General features: G+C 43.2%; 2 protein-coding genes and 1 long non-coding RNA gene across 11 annotated transcripts in view; 1 reads left to right on the top strand and 2 right to left on the bottom strand.

The window, feature by feature from the left end:
* Positions 1-3,905, bottom strand: part of relch (RAB11 binding and LisH domain, coiled-coil and HEAT repeat containing) — a 42,741-nt gene extending 38,836 nt beyond the window's left edge. For all 8 annotated transcript variants that reach the window (XM_056583634.1, XM_056583635.1, XM_056583636.1 and 5 more), the window contains exon 1: positions 3,320-3,905. In XM_056583634.1, coding sequence (XP_056439609.1) covers positions 3,320-3,785 — 466 coding nt within the window. In that variant the 5' untranslated portion in view covers positions 3,786-3,905. The remainder of the gene's footprint in view (positions 1-3,319) is intronic.
* Positions 3,388-17,224, top strand: pign (phosphatidylinositol glycan anchor biosynthesis, class N). 2 transcript variants are annotated; one of them, XM_056583643.1, is made up of 29 exons: positions 3,388-4,513; positions 4,980-5,240; positions 5,752-5,873; positions 6,397-6,495; positions 6,899-7,005; positions 7,302-7,426; positions 7,807-7,937; positions 8,171-8,290; positions 8,816-8,856; positions 8,963-9,022; positions 9,416-9,508; positions 9,988-10,043; positions 10,198-10,276; positions 10,409-10,591; positions 10,783-10,922; positions 11,167-11,266; positions 11,464-11,556; positions 12,252-12,343; positions 12,440-12,545; positions 12,982-13,090; positions 13,408-13,510; positions 13,692-13,794; positions 13,884-13,970; positions 14,107-14,162; positions 14,791-14,866; positions 15,108-15,181; positions 15,292-15,334; positions 16,312-16,364; positions 16,521-17,224. In XM_056583643.1, the coding sequence occupies exons 2-29, from the start codon at positions 5,014-5,016 to the stop codon at positions 16,642-16,644; spliced, it is 2,802 nt and encodes a 933-aa protein (XP_056439618.1). In that variant the 5' UTR covers positions 3,388-4,513; positions 4,980-5,013; the 3' UTR covers positions 16,645-17,224. The 2 variants fall into 2 exon arrangements, with proteins under 2 accessions (XP_056439618.1, XP_056439617.1); XM_056583642.1 differs by having other exon boundaries at positions 3,390-4,513; positions 4,975-5,240.
* Positions 14,558-19,819, bottom strand: LOC130376773 (uncharacterized). Its single transcript, XR_008894084.1, has 3 exons — positions 19,483-19,819; positions 16,477-16,640; positions 14,558-14,851 (listed from the first exon to the last, which is right to left on the bottom strand). It is a non-coding gene; the product is annotated as an uncharacterized LOC130376773 (long non-coding RNA).
* Positions 19,820-20,059: the final 240 nt, after the last annotated feature.

The raw sequence follows: 20,059 nt of genomic DNA, 5'->3' as shown, positions 1-20,059 counted from the left end.
CCTTCCTTAACAGTGGACTATAACGTTAAGTGGATGGTGATTGGCAGGCAGCTGCCAACCATTTTATTATTATATGGGCGGGGCCTTTTGGATCGAATAGACGCTCTTATTCGTTTTGGTTTATTGGCATGGCTGGTAGCCAGTGACCATGAGGACCACACCTCCTCGGATGCATTGAAACTTTCCATTGTGCCTTTTAAGGACATGGGTCTGGTATGATGCGCACACACATGCACTGCAGCGTGATGCATCAATGTGGTACAACATTCAATTTAGTGTCTGTCAATAGAAAATGTAAACACACACACACACACACACCATCAGATGACAAACGATGTGCTAACATCAAAAGGGTGTACACAGCACGCTATCAAAGGACAGCGAGCTAATGAAGCAGGCGGCATGAGGCGGGCCCAAACAGAATGGAGCACAGCCAGGGTTCTGAGAATCGTATTAACGGGCTCTTCACAGTAGTGCACAGAGTCTGCAGTCACTCTCTGTGTTCAGGCGATGCAGCGGAGCAGAGGCGACAGCAGCAGAGGAGCAAACCCACACCTATCGGGGCGGTGATGAGAAGGAGTATTGGAGATGCAAGGGTTTGTTTAAGGCGCGCCGAATCGATAGCACTGTTTGTTTCAATAGTGTAACGGATGACTGCCGGACTCCATCTCCGTTCAGCAAAGAGATGCCCGCACAAAAGCAAACGGGCAAACACGACAATGTAGACTCGCTCTGAAACCAAACAATTCTGGGTAAAGGTTTAAGCAAACATAATATGGACGGGTTAATCTGGTTCTTAAAATCTGCTTCATCAATCAATGAAATTGAATTCGTTAGTCAGGTGTCGCCACTGCTTCAGACATCTGGTGTCCCCCATTGTGTTGTGCCCCCAATTTCGCCACGCCTCAACCCAACCCCCCTATGTTCTGTTGAAGCTTGCATAGCCTAGGCTAGGAGGAAGACCATGGAGGGGAAGATATTACCATTAAGTAAAGGGGGGGTGGCTAGATGTGTAGCCCCTCCTCCTATTATATAGCGACACCCCAACTTGGTGCTTTTGAGGGGTTTCTCAAAACAGGAGTATCGGGTATCAGTCGATGTCATTATCATGATAACATTACCACGCTAAAAAAGTCCTAACATGTCATATGAAAAGCAGGTGGATTTTCCCCCATAAAACATTTTAGTTTTTTAGGTTCCCATAATCATTGACCGTTACTGGTAAAACTTGGGAATCAACCTGGGACAGCTACAGTGGGATGGGTACATTCCTAATGCTCCCTATTCATTGTCACTGTGTGACTAACACACATCACATGTACAAAAAATAAAAGGAGGCAGAGGGAGTGCCATTCATACTAGCAGCGAGCAGCTCAGCCAGCAAATTAGCAGCATGGTGATAGACTTCCAAAGTCATGTGACAGATTCCCTCCCTGGTTGCATACTGTTGAAGACACAGAGTTAGAGTGTAGGACAGACGGACTGCTCTTTCAAAATGAATATAACGTATTACCGTGACTGGTAAGGTTATTCTTTATAAAGCCTTTATACCACACAAAGTAGGCCTTTGCTCATTTTAATTCTCCCCAGAATGTAAAAAAAACCTCTTCTTATCTAGAACACAAATTGCAGGGCAACTTGGACAATGACCACTGAATAACCTCCAGTCTACTCTCTGTAGAGGTAGTGAATGTTGTTTGAAAATCATTGCAGTGATTGCAATTGTGCCAGCCAATATCTAAGGAGGCATATGGTGGGACCTCCCATTGGCCCGCCTGAAGCTTGTCACTTCTAACCCAGATCCCTGCCCGCCCACGTCAGTTTCCCATATGATAAATGGCCAAACATTCGGTTGTGCATTTCAATAATGATTTTGGGACCTTGCATGTGGGAATCATTCTAACTCAACTATTATCCTCAAGAAAGCTAATAGGCTAACAGGAATGGTTTTGTTTCACGTCAATTTGTGTAGCGTTGGGTTGTCCGGGCCACAAGTCCTGCTTGTGCATTCCAACATTATCTTGAATAAACAGGCCAGGCAAACTGTGGCTCTCCCATCAAGCAATGGGAATTGATTGTGTATCAGATAGCAACTGGTTTCAAGTTGAGCACGTTTGTCTTTTTTTAATGTGCAGGGTAGTCTATGATACATGCTAGTATATTCAGGGTTAGGCTCTGTCTGGAACTATCACGGGTGTTGTTTCTAACATGAGGCCTTTCAGGAAATAAATAAACAGGTATTTCGGTTTTTCATTGTATAAAGGCTGGATTTTTGGAATCTGAAATATCATAAAAAGTAAGATTGTGTTACCTTTTGGAGCAAGGTGTTATAAAACTCCACTTCTGGCAATTCCTGCTATTCTTTAGCAGCAATAGTTTTGTACTATTACTTACTAAGTTACGATGCGTTATAATAATAATAATAATAATAATAATACATTTAATTTAGAGGCGCCTTGCAAGACACCCAAGGTTATATATGTTGTAGATCTAATGCCATGTGAATTGGTACGGTAATGAAATAAAACCTAAATAATAACAAGAACAAATCGGCTAATAAATCCCCATAATTATTTAACCCGCATTCATTCTTGGCCACTTTACCTTGTTAAGACAAAAACAATTGCTCAGTCTGACTTTGTGGGTGCTTTGTCTGTTTTATGACAATGGATTGTTCTTCTCAGTCTGTCCCCCAGTGTAATCTAACAACAATATGAATTAACTTTGATTCCTTAGTGCATAAAGATTAAATCCACAAGCTGTGTTTGTTTCCATTGCTTGAGTTTAGGTCTCAGGTAATACTACCCCTGCTGTGCAAACGCTGGCATGGTCACCTTGGTTACCATTTGCATAGCGTGTCACTTGTGTGTGTGCGTGTGTGTGCGCGCAGTAATATCGTAACATAAGGCCAGAGGAGTGGGGTGAAATTCCAGAGAAACGCCCCTCTCATGACCACGATCCAGTCCTCCGTCCACTGCTAAACACACACACACACACGTACATATTACAATTGCACCTGCAACAATGACACCTCGATGAATCGCCTTATGCATCTAAATACAATTAAAAAAAAGCACACATTGGAAATGACAATACCTTTTGTGTCAACTAGACTTGGTTATAGCCTATATATACAGCGGTGAGGTTGTGGTAGGTAGGGATGTAAAACACTAGGCACAGAAATCTCCTCATGCGGCCCTATATCTAGCACCCAAGTGCACCCAGTTTGAAACGCCGAACCATGTTTGAGGGTGAACAGTAGCAAGCCGATGAGCCTGACGTCGATGTGGCCACCGTGCCATCATCATGTATCACTTACTCAGGGGTCCACCGGGTCCCAATCCCTGGTCTTTGGAGGCGGGTGGAGTGCCGCTCTGTCGCTCGAAGTTGCCAGGGTTGGAAAAATAATCCCTGAGCCTCGGGAGCTCTCTTCCGGCTTCTAACATTTCAGTGTGGAGCTCCAGGGCTGTCAGGATGTATTGGTCCCGTAAAAGCTGTGCGGCTATGGCATCAATGGACACCCGTGTGTCCCCGGTGCCGCCTGTCATCGCGGCGGTGGCTGCGGCCGATACGGAGAGCCCCTCGGCGCTTGGGCTGGTTCTGTTGCTAGACAGCAGCAGGGTCGGCGGCTCGGTGTCTACAGGTGTAGCAAATGGGTTGCCTGGAGGCCCCGAGCTTGCACCTCCGTTCGGGCTCCTCTGTGTGTCCGTGGTTACATTGGGTCGCCGTTCAGCCTCTTCCTCTGAGTCGCTGAGGTTAAACGGGTTGACGCTACCCGCCGCCATTATTGCACTGAGATGTATGTTTTTTTTTGCAGCCCCCCCAGTATAGCTAGTAATCAGACTTCTTCCTGACTGTACGGACTAGCTAGCAGGATGGCTAGCGTTGACAGGGGAGAGACGGAATGTGAGTGGTCGAGATGGAGAACCTCATCCCAAAGCCCGCCTCTTGAGAACAATGCCAGGGTTTGATAGGATGCTGGACAGACGGAAAGAAAACAGGGAAGGTCATATTCGACAGCTGATAGAGCTACACAATACACGCGCTTTTTTAGTGACATGTATTTTTCTTTTGGAAACCGTTCACAGTCAATCATTTATAAAAAATATCATTTTTATCAGTGGTGTTTGTAGCTATCCAGGAATCTAACATTGGAACTACAATGCCCAGCGTGCAGCGGGGGAAAAGTAGTCCAACGCCGAGCATGACACTCACAACAAGGAAGTGGATACTTGCAGTGTCTGACTTGGTTGCTGTAATCTTCTTAGAAGACAGCAGGACAGGTTTTGCTTAAGTACGTAGGTACGAGCCTTTTGCTATTTCGGATGTCACTGGGTTTATACTAGGCTCGTGGATTTGATTATTAACTCAAATAGAATCAGCCTATGAGATGGAGCCACTGACAGTGGTTTCTATTGGAAAAGAAGATACTTGAATCGCCGCTTCATTCATTCGGGATGAGATAGTAACACTAAATATTAGAGATCTCCACGAAAGACGGATTTGGAAAAAGGTAAGGATGTGACATAGTAACACGAATTGTATATTGTTTACGATTTATATGATTAGAATGGATTACATTTTTTTGAAACGATCAGATTTGTAGTATGTTCTCCCCCCCCCCCCGCCCCCCTAATAAAATATAGGCCTATATATTTTGGTTTATTTGGTTTCTGTTAGGCCAGGTCGGCACTTAAGTCAATGAGGGTAAAGGGTCAGAGGTTTGGGCAACTGTGGCAACCACCTGTGCATGTGCCTGTCACTACACATAAACGGCATGTTCTGAATCTGGGTTAATCCTCTTTTCCCTTCTCTCAAAATGCACCGTTCATCCTCTTCCTCGGCTTCGCATTCATGTTTTCATTGTAATAGCAATTTCAAGTCCATGGCACTTTTGGCTCATAAAATAAAGCATTGCATATAACTGCCATTTTCTTCCACTATAACCACCGTCCATCCCGCCCCATCTTCCAGGACAGCAGGTGCTCCTGACCACATCACCCTCCGTTCACCATGCGGGTGGTCACCTTCTTTCTGGTGGGGCTGGCGGTCCATGTGGTCTTCTTCCTGTCCATCTTTGACATTTACTTCACCTCTCCGCTGGTGCACGGCATGACGCCCCAGACGGTCTCGCTGGCGCCCCCTGCCTCCAGGATCGTGCTACTGGTGGCCGATGGTCTCAGGGCGGACAGCCTCTTCTCTCTGCTCCCCAACGGTTCTTCCAGAGCGCCCTACCTGAGGTGCGGATCCCACCCCCTGAGATATATGAATTGATTCCAAAATTGAGGCCAGGGTTGTTGAAGGGGCTGAAGGTTTTCAAAGTCTGTGTCATTTTTCCGGCCAATATATCAAAAGACGGCTAACAACAAAACATACTATCGGTCAAAGGATGTTAAAATAAGATACCGTTTTCTTTATAAAACCAAATTAGACGTTAGGGTTTAAGATTCAGCCCTCAACAGATCAACATTATCTATTAAGATTATCATAGTGCATATTGGGACAGACATACGTTAAATTGTCATTCATGAAGTTTATATAAACTATAATATAAGGTCTTAGATTTAAAATCCTTGTGTATGTGTTCACTCGAGTGTCCTTGCCTAAATGGGTGCAACTGACGTAAAATTGTTACATATAGCAGATGTTTAAATGCTATCTTTATTCACATGCATCTGAAGCTGTATTTTAGTCCCTGCTGTATTACACCTACATGATACTATTTGTACGTTCCTTATGTGTCCATAACAGAAGTGTGATGGAGGACCGGGGAACCTGGGGCGTGTCCCACACCCACGTGCCCACTGAGTCCCGGCCAGGGCACGTGGCTCTCATCGCTGGCTTCTACGAGGACGTCAGCGCCGTCGCTAAGGGTGGGTGTACACGCGTTATACAGGGCGTGTGTTTATGTTGATAAGATGGAGCACGGATTAGCATCGTGGGTGCGTAAGAGGACGTTTAAGATGTTTATCATGTTTTATACCATCGTTCGTATGGTTGTGTGTGTACCTGTGTGTATGCATGTCTGAAGATTAGATTAGATAAGAAAATGTTATTGCTTTTACAGTCGTCTATGATGGACATAAAGACATAGATCATACAACAATTTACTTCAACCGGATAGCACAAAAGTGCAATCGATTATGTGAATTATTTAGATAATCATTATTTTTGCATGCTAATTGCAGTGGAGGTAAAGGAGATCTTGATCCCAAAATATAAATCTACCAATTTTAGAAATTACCTAAGATATATTGCGAAGTGAACTAGAATGTGAAAGAGGGAAAAACACTGCTTCTCTGCTTGCTGTAAAGTAATTGGCATGATGGAGTGAACGCAACTCTCTCTCTCTAGGGCTCTGCCCCTGGTATAACCAACATGATTGTGTGTTTGTAGGCTGGAAGGAGAATCCTGTGGAGTTTGACTCCGTCTTCAATGAGAGCAGACACACCTGGAGCTGGGGCAGCCCGGATATCCTGCCAATGTTTGCTAAAGGTGCACATGCATTGCGCACACGCACACATGCAAACACACACGCACATGCACACATATACACGCGCACATGCACATGCATATGCTGCCCCCCACCAAAACAGTCTATAGTCCATAGATACAACCTCCATGTTCCATAGCCTCGTTTCGGTCATTCAAAATACTGATGAAAAAAGGATCTCAGGGTATCAATACATTGAGACAAGCAGAAGAGGAGTTGCATCCCATGTCAAATAATTCAAAAGTTTTCGCACATTCACCTCTCCACCGACTGAATACGACTGGGCTATTCTTAACCTGTCCTTCCTGCCTCCCTGCTCCCCCTGCTGTCCTGCTGACTGCGCTCTGGTCTCACCCTGCCGACCCCACCCCCCCCCCCCCCCCCCCCCCCTCCTGGATCCGCCAGGTGCCAGCGGCGATCACGTGTACACCCACACCTACCCAGCTGCGGAGGAGGACTTCGCCTCCACCGATGCCTCCCGACTCGACACCTGGGTGTTCACGCAAGTCAAGGTAAACGCCATCTCCCGGTTGAAAGATGGCTAGCTATAGAGATGGATACATCTTTATGAAGCAAGCAGGGGGAGGGAATTGGGACGCTACAGCAGCAGGAAGTAAGACAGCCAAAACAGAGATCAAAGATAAAATAGTGGAAAATAGGGTACAAAAAGACATAGTATAGTATATAGCTAGAGATATATTATTGTAATGAACAATAAACACACAAAGAATCAAACAAATTACCTTATTGTCGAAAGTCACATGAACTTTAAGGCTTTTTTTAAAAAAAAAAGGTAATGTTCCTCCAGGCGTTTTTCCAGTCGGCCAGGTCCAATTCCAGCCTGAAGGACATTCTGCAGGAGGATCAGAACGTCTTCTTCCTCCACCTGCTGGGCATCGACACCAACGGCCACGCCCACAGGCCCCAGTCACGGTGAGTAGAGGACCCCTGGGAATGTAGCCTAAGTCACAGATGGATCTGCTTTAGATTCAGTAGTGATTTAGGTTGGTTTTCTTTTCCACTTTCAGATATTTCACTGAGTTGTATGGTTCAGATTGTTATTCTGACGTGTTGCCGATACAAGGTATTTGTCTTGGTTTTGGTGCAACGATAAATTAGAGACAAATCCAAAAACTGTAAAAATTAAGAATATTTTTTTTAATAAAGAGATAAATTAACAAACGTGACTGTCATACTGGTATTAGCAAGCAAATGTCTCCTAGCTTAATCTTGTTTTCCACACAAATCTGATATTGCACCAGCCTTTTCCTGAATCAGTGGATCTTTATGTTGTGCTGTGTTGCTGAGCCCAGGGAGTACCAGGAGAACATAGGACTGGTGGACTCGGGTGTAGAAGAGCTGGTCTCTGTCATAGAGGACTTCTACCATCACGACGGCAGAACCGCCTACGTTTTCACCTCGGATCATGGAATGACCAACTGGGGTAAGAAAGACCCAGCACTTCAATGTCTGTCAATTGTATTGAATAAGTATTTTTTTATTTAATTGAAAACATGATTTTAATATTCTTATGATGAAATTAGCATGGGATCATAAAGATATAACGGATTTCACATGGTCTTTCGGGATTTCCATAACAATGTTTGTGTTTTGTTGTTCTTGGTGTAGTCACTTTTCAAATTGTGTGTGTGTGCGTGTGTCTGTGTGCACACCTAGGCTCCCACGGTGCAGGCCATGCCTCTGAGACCCTCACCCCTCTGGTGGCGTGGGGAGCGGGTGTCCAGGTCGCACAGAGACCATTAGAGCCCCAGCAGTACACCGATGGATACCAGCAAGGTACCAGCCGAACACTTTATCTCATGCTGAATGTAGAAACCTCTGACAAGGCTGAGCTGCACTGCACTGAATCATTGGATGGACTGCATAATACAATTTCCATTTATTTAGTGCTGTCAGTTAAACGTGTTATTAACGGCATTAACGCAAACCAATTTTAACGATGTTAAATTCTTTATCGCGCGATTAACGCAATTTATTTTTTTTTTCTTTGGCTTAAATCAAAGAAGCAGTAGCCTGACTGCTATGTTCAAGGGAGTATGTTTGTATGTTCATCGTTTAATTGCACTATAGGCTTTTTTTTTGTATCGTCCGTTTTTGATCAGTATATGCCAATGTTGTTATCAATAAAAAAACATTTGCACAAGGCAAGCCGATGCACTTCTCCATGTTGAATAGAGCATTAAAATGAGAAAAATTCATGGGACAAAGAAATCAAGGGATATTTAGCATAGAAAAAAGATTTATTAGAAGTTATCACCTTTTAAATATGTGTGGATCTTTTTTTTTTTGTTATTGACAAAGATTGGCATCTTGAGAAGTTCCGCAGGGTTGATGTCAATCAGGTGAGCAACCACTCTCTGGCACTTTTTGATGATGTCACATCCGACAAACAATTGCCCGTATGATAAAATCCATTATTAAAACGATTTTTCTATCCTGTCCGTGCAGGCTGACATTGCACCACTCATGGCGTCACTGATTGGAGTGCCGTTTCCCCTCAACTCTGTGGTTAGTATAAAGTCACTAACCTGCACTGCATATTACCAAATGTTATGTCCCTGAATTACTGTTCAAGCCAGCGTTTCAAGTTCTAATAATAAGTGCATTACTTTTCTTCCCGTTTAAATAATCGTATTTTTGCTTAAAAAAAAAAAACATACCCAGTGACAAATGCCTTAGACAACCACATGTACACATAAAGCTATCCCAATTTATCCAAACCTATTTATTTTCCATACAAAGTAAACGAAATAGTCATGCCTTTTATTCCCAGAAAACACTGGCACTTTTCCAAAAGTGGCCTGCAGTGGCCATAAAAGTACACCGTAAAATATAAAACATAGAGCTGAAGCTGGTACCCGAGGGAGGAGCATTGGAATAATGTGTCCATTGTCCCTCCAGGGTATGCTGCCTCTGTTGTACCTGGACAACAGCGGTCGATTCAAGGCAGAGAGCATGTACACCAACGCCATGCAGATGCTGGAACAATTCAAGGTACAACAGTATGAGTCCATACTGTTTGAAGCAAAAACACATCCGGTCACAACTAGTGCATTGGTTTTGCGTTAGCTGACTCCCTATCAAGGTCAAATTTAAGGTATTGCATGTTTTATGTCTGCATGCCTATTGACCGATATGGTGAACTGGTACCTGCTGATTAAGTGTTGATGCGACACACCTGTCCCCTGCTGATTGAAAGTGATTGAAGGGGCGTGTACAGGGGAGCAGGCAGCCCCGCCCCCAGAATGTAAAACCTGAAAAGCAGCATTCTTCCAAAGGTGGATTTAGGGGGTTGGGTCCTCCTTTGATATACAGAATACTGTAAATGGAATGAAAGCAGCCATCAATGCAATCATAAGTGATGCATAAGGGGGATAAATAATAGATGTGCACTGATAATTCCTTTATTTTTTTTAATGTAATATAATGAATCATTTTTAAAATCTGACAAATGTGTTCAAATCTTCCTCCAGGTGAAAATGGCTCAAAGGAAGGAGACCACATTGTCTTTTCTCTTCACCCCATTTCAGTAAGTATATTCTTCACCTTATTCTCAGGGCTTTACACCTCTTTTTAAATGTTGCATGAAAACTGTGGACTCCTTCACTTTGAGGCACATGAAATATTAGATAGAAATCTACTATGACAGTTATGTGGTTTTAGTTTTTCTTGTCTCCCCCCAGACAGCTGAGTGAGACACATCAAGTAGAGCTCATCAGACAGATCAAAATACTGATTCAGCTGGAGAAATATGAGGACGCAGTGAGTTATTTGTTGAAGAAAATACAATAAAAAAACGAATTGTTGTAGAATAATAGGAAACAACATCTTTACGTTTCCTCAGTTCTATTACTAGACTGATCATAAATTGAGTATGTTGAACCCTCTTCTCAGATCACGCTGTGCAAGTCTATGATAACCGAAGCCCTGGAGGGCCTTGTCTATTACCACACCTACGACAGGTTCTTCCTCGGCTGCAGTGTGGTGCTGGGATTTGTAGGCTGGACCTCATATGTAGTCCTACTGATCCTCAAGACCCACGCTAGCCTGAGGCGGCCGCCAGGCCTCGCAAACATGGTACACACACACACACACACACACACACACACACACACACACACACACACACACACACACACACACACACACACACACACACACACACACACACACACACACACACACACACACACACACACACAATGTACTTGGCCAGCTGCATGCTGTTTATTTGCTTAATTGGTGCGCGTGTGTGTTTGCGTGTGTAGATTCCGAGCCAGACCCTAACGAGGCTGTGTGTCTGCGTCACCGTGGTGATTTCAGTGTTCCTGGTGATCCAAAAGAGTCCCCTCACATACTACATCTACTGTCTGCTGCCAGTCCCCATTTGGTACTCAGTCTTCAGAGAGTGAGGAAAAAACACACAGACACACACACGCACACGCACACACACAAATATGCATACAAGCGATATGAAGTGTGTATTACCCACACACACACTAATACATCTTCATTGCAAATTCTCAAAAGATCAGAGCAACAACAAAAGACTTTGTCCAGGCGTGATGTAAATTAGATGAACCTCACTGCCTCCTCTCCTGGCTCAATGAGTTAAATTAAGTTTCTCCATCAGAATTGCTTTGTATTTTCAGGAGTGGAACTCTGATGGATCTGGTTCGCTCTGCGCCCTCGCTGCCTCTGTGGAAGTGTCTGGGCTACTTTTTGCTGATCGCCTTTGGCATTGAGCTACTGGTAAGGACACAGCTGTGCTACAACCAGGCTTCATCTTTAAGACATCCCACAGGAAAACTAGATAAATATATAGATCATTTCTTGTGTTTTTATTCAAACGTTATGGCTGGGATTCGTTAGCTTATTGATAGCTTGAACTTGTTATTTTTAAGGTAAGGGTTTCCTCTGCTTTAAAGTGTTGTCTTTGCTGCCCCCAGGTGGTGAGTTTCTTCCATCGCGCTATGCTGACGGTGGGTCTGGCAGCGCTCTCTCTCTGGCCAATCCTGACAGGAATCTACAGCCAGGCGAAGGTATAGCACTACACGTTCGTCAAGAACCAAGAGGTTATGGTGTTGTATGGCTCCTAACTGATTCATAATCATTTAATTATTCATTGCATTTTTTTAAGCAGTCACACAATTAATTTATGATAACAAGTAAAACCAAATAAAAATGACAAATTCTGAGGATTAATTTCAACTTCAATATTAAAATGTGTCCCTTCTGTCGTCATATTTGAGTTGAAATTTGTGAGAAGATAAGTGACATTTTCTCAAACTAATTGCGAGTTATCCACACAAGACCTATAAAATATTTTTATTATATAAATGTATTTGCACTTAGTTAAAAATTGACATTTTAATATAATATATTTCATATAACTATAACTAATTATAATCTTATAAAGGCTAAAAACACTAAATTCACTGTTATTAAAGATGACACAGCCTTATTTTTCTTCTATTCTCAATGTATTAGATTTACTATTCATTTATTTTAGCTAATCGCCCTTGTGCAATTCATGATGGCCTAGCACAAATTGTCCCCACGTTATAATTTCTTGAAATATTCTTGTGTTTTATTCCCAGATTTAAATGATTCCCAATGTCTTTTCTGTAATCGTCCACGACGTTTAGAGTGACTCTAAAGTAAGGCCCAGTTCTAAAGAGCTTGATAGTATGACCAGTCCTGACTAACCCTAACCAGTCCTTCTGTGTGGTTCTAGTTCCGCGCAGTGAGCTGGACGCTAGGCTGTGTCTGTCTGTCCACCTTTCCCCTCATGCCGGTGGTGGGCAGAGAGGCCAACGTGCACTTTGTGTGAGTCAACCCACCGCAATCACTTCCTGTCTCTCACTTCCTTCCATTGTCTACATATTTCGACCTAACCCACGTGTTTTTTCTTTTGGTTTTCAGCACCTGTGCAGGCGTGCTCACCCTCTTCACCTCGGCCTGCTACTTGTGGTCGGCACGGCGACGGGCCCCGCTGCACCTCGGTGACAAGCAGCAGTTCTACGCCCAGGTGGGACTGTGTGTGTACATGTGTATGCGTTATCTGAAGTGTGTTCTTACCACCGCATTGGTCAAACACTTGATCCTGATTGGTCATTATTCTTCAGTAACTGGACACCTCTGCCTTTTTAACGGTTCCAAATCAAAGCTCTACAATTCTGACATTAAAAGCAACATTCCAATACTAACGACCAGATGTTTCCTTGACGACACAAAAACGTCAAGCGGGCCAACCAGGTGGAGCTCAAAGAATTGCGGAAGAATATTGAAATTGTCGCCAACTTTTAAATTGTTAAAAAGCCCAAAATGCAATCGATAACAGTTACTTATATCAAATCAACATCTTTTTTTTTTATAGTGGTACACCCAAAATATTGCCGTACATTAACTTCAAACACCTTCTCTTGGTTTTTCTGTCCATGCTTGACTCTGATCTCTGGTACTAGATGCTCCATGTGGCCGTGTGTGCGTACGTTCCCACGCTCACACACAGCAGCCTGGAGCAGAAACAAGGCCTGCCACTCATCAACCAGATCATCAGCTGGACCACGCTAGGTAGGTCTGCTCTGAGATCAACGTTGGCGGAATAAAGTCAGCCCGCCTTCCCCCAAACCTGTGAGGACATGCTGTTGCTGGCACTAGTTTCCCCAACTCTCAATCCGACCACTCTCTTCCTGCCACATCTCAACCCTTAATCATTTAGAGTAAGACCTCTCCTTTAACGCGTTAACAAACAGACCGGGCGAGCGAATTGAGTTTAAGTCTTCAGACGGTTCTAAAAACAATCCTAGCCCGTCAGTGGCAAACACAAACACTTCTCCTGCGCCTACTCCTCCTGACTTTTGACCCCCCCCGGCCCTCCCTGTGCCCAGCCTCCTCCATGGTTGTGCCCCTGCTGAGCTCCACCCGTCTTTTCCACCGCCTGCTCAGTGTGTTCCTCTCTCTCAGCGCCACCTTCCTGCTGCTCAGCACGGGGTGAGACTCACTCACTCACTCACTGTCGCTGTATGTTGCCAAGTATGAATAGGAACAATAATTGAGATTCAGAGACTAAGTATTTAAGATTCTGTCTGTGTGTCTGTCTGTCTGTCTGTCTGTCTGTCTGTCTGTCTGTCTGTCTGTCTGTCTGTCTGTCTGTCTGTGGTTGACGTCACAGGTCGGAGGCCCTGTTTCCTCCAATGCTGTCCTGGCTGATGTTTGTGTGGATCAACATGGAACAGGAGGCCATGCAGGCTCAGGGCACCTCCAGCCGACAGGAGGTGGGAGCTCATTTTACGCCGCTCGGGTCAAATACTGAAGAGGATGACGTAATCTGAGAGTACTGCTCACCGCTGTCTTTCTTCGGCAGCTTTCCACGATGGACTTCGCAGACAACATCGACATCACCCGGATACGGCAACTGAAGTTGGATGACATCAGAAGATCATATTTCTTTGTATCCTTATCCTTATCATTTACCGTCGCAATTATTTATAAAAAGAGGCAAACTAAGACAAATTTAAAGAATCATTGACATGGTTTGGTCAAAATATCCAAAGGAGTCATTATTTTACCTTACATCTGTTCCTCAGGTGTTCTTCATAATTACTGCTTTCTTTGGCACCGGAAATATAGCTTCAATTAACAGGTGTGTGTGTGTGTCTGTGTCTGTGTGTGTGGGTATATTGTTCTGTTTTAAGGTATACTCTTTGTGGGCGTGTGTGCATTTCAAAGTATATGTTTGTGTGTTTTTAGGTATATTGTGTGTGTGTGTGTGTGTGGGGGGGGGGGGGGGGGGGGAGATTGAAGTGGAGAGCAATTGTGTTCTTGAAAGTGAGTGGTTAGGTCTTTACACACTATAAAGACCTGTGGCCTGAGACCACCCTGATCTCGCCAGTTTGCATTCCGCTTCTCTTCGCAGATCAGTCTGGCTCGATCCCATTCAAAGCCTTTCCAAAAACATCAAAATCTTTCAGTATCTTTTTGCCTTACCTCCAAACAAATTTGCCATGAGCGAAGGGAGTACCAATCTGATTGGCTGGAGTTTTGAAAGACATAAAGGCTGCGGCCATATTTGGAAACATATTTTATCAATTTCAATCAATCAACAAGATCAGACGTGAAACGCCAAAGTGAATCGCTGGACGGCCTCACACGGCCTGTGTGTGACGCACAGGAGTGACACATCTTTATGAGAAAACAAGGTTGTAGAATTTGCATCGGGTACGTCATGTAAGATAACACGAAGATGATGTCACTTCCTTCTATGTGCCCAGCTTTGACCCGGCGTCTGTGTACTGCTTCCTCACCGTCTTCAACCCCTTCATCATGGGCGGGCTGATGATGTGGAAGGTATTGTTAAAACACACACACACACACACACACACACACACACACACACACACACACACACACACACACACCCCGTTTCATTTTTAGCCATATTCATTTTGTTTACTAACGGGGTTTCCCAAGCCCTATGCGATATAGTTGAAGGGCCCCGCTCTATATTGTCCATGAACCAGCTCTTGTCTGTCATACAAATGTCCTTGTGATTATGACACAATACTGATCTAACTGTTTCTTATTGCAGGTCATCATTCCCTTTGTGATCGTCATGTGCACGTTTGAGACCATTCAGGTCACCACCCAGCTGTCGTCCAGGAGGTAAACCTGTCTCTTCCTTAACCCCAGACTGCAGTGTGCAGTGTTTGAGTGCATCCATTGGGTGTTTAGATGTAAACTTCTCATTAATGACCCGACACTCTGTTCTCTAGCTTGTTCCTCATCGTGCTGGTGATCTCTGACCTGATGGCTCTGGTAAGCCATTTCCTCTTGGCCAATAGTGTGTATGCCTGCCTGTCTGTCTCTCTGTCCGTCTGTGTGTGTGTGTGTGTGTGTGTGAGTCTGTGTGTTTTGATGTAACCTTTTGCATATAGATCGAGTGCTCCGAAACCCCTCACTCCATGCATTGCTATTCAATGTTTTATAATGCCCTATATCTAATGCTCTATAATCTATTCTGATTATGTAATATGTATTGAATGGACTCTCTCCAACAACTTAAAGGGACACTGTGTAATATTTTAAGTAACTTATTACCTCAAATCAACATATTCATTCATAAATAAGTCCTCATTGGTGTAAAATTATTGCTGCCAAAAATCTCACCTTTCCTCCTGAGCGAAGAATAATTAATATGTCTTTACATAGGACGGGTAAGCTTAATGGAGGCTTCCATGTTCTTCCGGTCTATGAACTGCCGAGAGGGACAAAAAGCACTAGGTGGTACAGGAAATGCAAACGCGTTTTCACTCTGAGCCAGCTTGAATGATGACTGAAATAATACACTATCTTGCTCAAGGAATAATTACTCATACATCATTAGCTTACACTAATGATTCAATCCAGTTTGGAAATTTGTTTGAAATAACGAACCTCATCATCACTTGAATGACTCGATGAGGTAGTATTGGATGTCATGACACAGCTTCTTGGCACATACTGCCCACCGTAGTTTTTGAACAAGCGAGCACTATTAGTTTGAATGCAATATACAATTGTACCACTAGATGGGAGTAATTTTTACAGTGTCCCGTTGAAGGCATATCAGCTGTACATTTTGTGTCATTTTGGAGGAGTTTTCTAGTCTACCAGGGAGTTTCCCCGAAGGTAGAGATGAATTGGGGGCAGATCTTAAATGGCGCTGTTGATGGCTAATTGTTCCAACCACATCCTCTCCTTTGTTCTCTAACCCCTCCAACTCCCTCATCCCAACATACACCCCCTCCCTACAGCACTTTTTCTTCCTGGTCCAGGACTATGGCAGCTGGTTGGACATTGGAACAAGGTAAATGAATGCTCTGGCCTATGTGCGATTTGCATAGGTTCTTCATAAAACCACACACACACACACACACACACACACACACACACACACACACACACACACACACACACACCTCTCACTAGCCTGTGTCCCTGTGGCTTCCTCTTCTGTTGGTAGCATCAGCCACTATGTGATCGTGATGTCGATGACCATCTTCCTGATGCTGCTCAGCGTGGCAACGCACATCCTAACGTCGTGCCGGCTGACCGCATGGCGGCGACGAAAGAGCCACTTCCCCTGAAATGTGTGCGTGTGCGACCAGAGTGTATTGTTTGTGTGGGTCATGAGGGTCAGTTAACAATAAGAAAATTACAGGGAAACACTTTCATGTTCTCTAAAAAAGACTAGATGTCCCTGTGCTTTAAGTGACTATGTATAGATTTGTTTTAACGATTGTATTCTCTAGAAACTGGTGAGAAAAATTGGTCTTGGAATGACTAGGCGTAATTGTACATTTGGGTGTAACTTGTTTTATGGTCGCTGCCTGAGCTGCTTTTCTATGATTTTAAGGTCAAATTTTTTTAGTTTGTTTCCCCAGCTGACATAATATATTTTTTAATAAAGCCTGAAGAAAAGCAACTCGGCTGTTATTTTGTGTCCACTGAGGCTTGTCTGGAGTATTTTAGACAACCATGTTGCATGTAAAGTAAAGTGGTTCGCATTACCCTTGACGGAGAGTTTAAGGGCCTGCACACAAGTGGTGAATTGTACAGGTGCACACCTCTGGCAGATTACAGGGTAATCAGCTAAGAGGAGCTGGGGATCGAACTAGCAACCTTTCAGTTATAAGGCAACTGCTCTACCTCCTGCGCTAAGCCGACCCTTAGGCCTAAAAAAAAAATGTGTTTGGTTCGGCTTTCCGACCGACCCTGTCAATATATGATTGACCCAAATTATTTTATGAGCTTTATAAAAAAAATTAAAAAAATTAAATAAAATTGATGCAAACTATGATTACGTTTTTGTACAGCACCTCTTCATTCTGTACAAGGATGAGCGAATTTTCTCGTTTTTAAATGAAAACAACCTACCTATAATTCGCTGCCGCTGGAAAAAATAAAATAAAAAAATAAAATAAATTCCCTACCTACCCGGCCATGACCTCAACTGACAACCAACAGGAACCAAACTTTTTTTTTTTTTAGGCCTTATGCAGATACCTCTCACAACCACAAGCATCCACAGCCACTTGGCATTTTATTAATAAATGTGTCACAATTTTTAACAGTAAATAAACCCATATTATTCAGCCTTCATAATCAAACAAAATAAGGGTTATTTAATTTGTCAACTAAAGGAATTTATCACTTTTTAAATGCATGTAAATTTGTGGTGGGAAGTTGAGACCCCTTGTTTCAATACTTTTTTGAATGTCACATGGGTTTTCTTTCACCACAGCTTCCTCAAATGATAGAAACACTTCCAAAAAACATCATACTGCTTTGAATGTTCACTCGCTCTACGGTTGGCCTCCCTTCACTGAATCACGTCATTGTTTAGGCTGTGGTTATATATTTATTTGCCTCCACTCTCCAACCAGCTTACCGAACATATAGCCTATAATCAGTGATAGCCTGCTTCAGAGGCTATTGGCATCTTAAAGGGGTCAAATTATGGAATTGTTTTGGTTAATTTAATTTGGGGATGCTTCTATAATAGGTTCACAGGCTTTAATGTTAATTATACACCTTATTGTCACACTCTACATTGCTGCACAACTGCTTTCACTCTTTGACAGAAACGCTTGGTTTGAGCATCTGTCTCTTTAAGACACCCTCGCCCGAAATGTCAAGTCAGCTATTATTGGCCAGCTGGCCCACTCTGTTACGATTGGTCAAACACTGTGTCTGAAATCTTAAGGCCCTGAGTTGCGAGCAGCTGTAAACATTGACGGTAAGGATGGCTTCGGTTCATCCGTACCCTTTTGAGCCGGGGTGTGAACAAAACCATAAATACAGGCCAAACAATTGGTTCAACCCTGAAACAATGTCGCAACCAAGAGTGCAGCAGGACATTTCACCATGGTAGCCAGGCTAAGTGATGAAGAGAAATAAAAATTAGAACGTTACAGCTGAGATACAAGATAGCTACCACAGAACTACTTAAAGGGGACCTATTATGCTTTTTCGACTTTTATGACCTATAAACGTTGTTATAATGATTGATAGTCATGTTTAACCATACTAAAGTGTCAAATAATGACGTACATGCATTTCGACTATATCATGAACACTATATAGGGAATAGTGAGTGAGTGGATAGGGAACGATTTCGAACACAGCTATTGTGTTTTCTTTACAGCGTTTAACTGAACAATTGCACAATAAACAGTCCAACTCTTGACATGAAAAATTATCATTTAAATCCACAAACAACATATGTGTAATCCGGGGCATATAAAGACTGGGATCACAAAATAATTACTTTCTCTCCATTGAAACCCATTCATATTTTTCGATCTCATAGGTCCCACCATAGATATATATATTAACTAGGTGCCCTACGGCGGCGTCTACAAAGTCACCATAGGCCGCCATCTTACCACAGTATAGCTTTCTGGTGGAATCTGTTGTACCGGACGTAAATCAGTGATCTGCACAAACGCTAATACTCATATCTCGCTGAAATCTTGACGGATTTACAAACGGTTTGGTTTCTTACAAACATTTGCTTTTTCGGAGTTTTAGTAGACCATATATTGATTTAACATAAATAACATGAATACCTTGTTCATGTGTGTATTATTGCACATCTGTTCTGTTTAATGTTCATTTCATCTGAAAACACATGGTTATATATAATTACATAAATACATCTCTGTACAGGGTGGGGATTTCAACATGCAGCCTTACTTGATGTATATTTGTAAATGGAAATCTTGTAGGCCTACCTATTTTAGAACATTATTCTATTTTTTCTTAGAACCTAACAATTATTCATAAGTATGTACTGTCATATCTATAACTCTGACGTTTATAAAACCAAACCGTTTGAAAATCGGTTGAAAATTGAGCAAGTTATGGTTATTTAAAAAGTACATGAATCACTACCAACACAATGTTATTGGTGAGCAGCTTACTGTGGAAGGATGGCCGCCAGTGGTGACGTTCGACTCCATTGGCCAGCACCGCGGACGAGTCATCTAGTTAATATATATATCCAGAGCTATAGAGAGAGATATATCGCTGCATCGAAAGGTAACGCGTCCGCGCTGCCATTTTGGATCCGTAAACTACAAACTTTGGTGTGTCGCATAGACGTCGTCATCGTCTTGTCGTCTCTCCCCGTTCTGTGATTGGTTCCCTATCTCAGGCGAAAATCGGATCCATGGGATCCAGGCTGCCTAGCAGTGCGAAATGAAATCACGCGCAAGGCAGCATGGGTATACCCGGTATACCCAGGCTAAACAACCGTGTGTTCGCTGACTGACTTGAGTTTTATATTTTATCATTCCTTATTTTGTTACGTATTTTAAGAATCTAAGCTACCCACACATAGCCTCAATGAAGACCAAACATATTAGCCGTAAATACCATACATAGCCACAAGGGGAGCCTTACTGAAGGCTGCAATAGATACTTTATCCACAGAGGGCAGCACCACAGACCAAGCGAGGAAACCGAGGATTACGTCCCACCGGTTTTCTCCAAGTCTTC

This window comes from Gadus chalcogrammus, chromosome 23, assembly GCF_026213295.1.
Source record: "Gadus chalcogrammus isolate NIFS_2021 chromosome 23, NIFS_Gcha_1.0, whole genome shotgun sequence".
NCBI classification, from domain to species: Eukaryota; Metazoa; Chordata; class Actinopteri; order Gadiformes; family Gadidae; genus Gadus; species Gadus chalcogrammus.
Note: the sequence above shows the minus strand (reverse complement) of the source record. Positions and strands in the feature narration are given on the sequence as shown.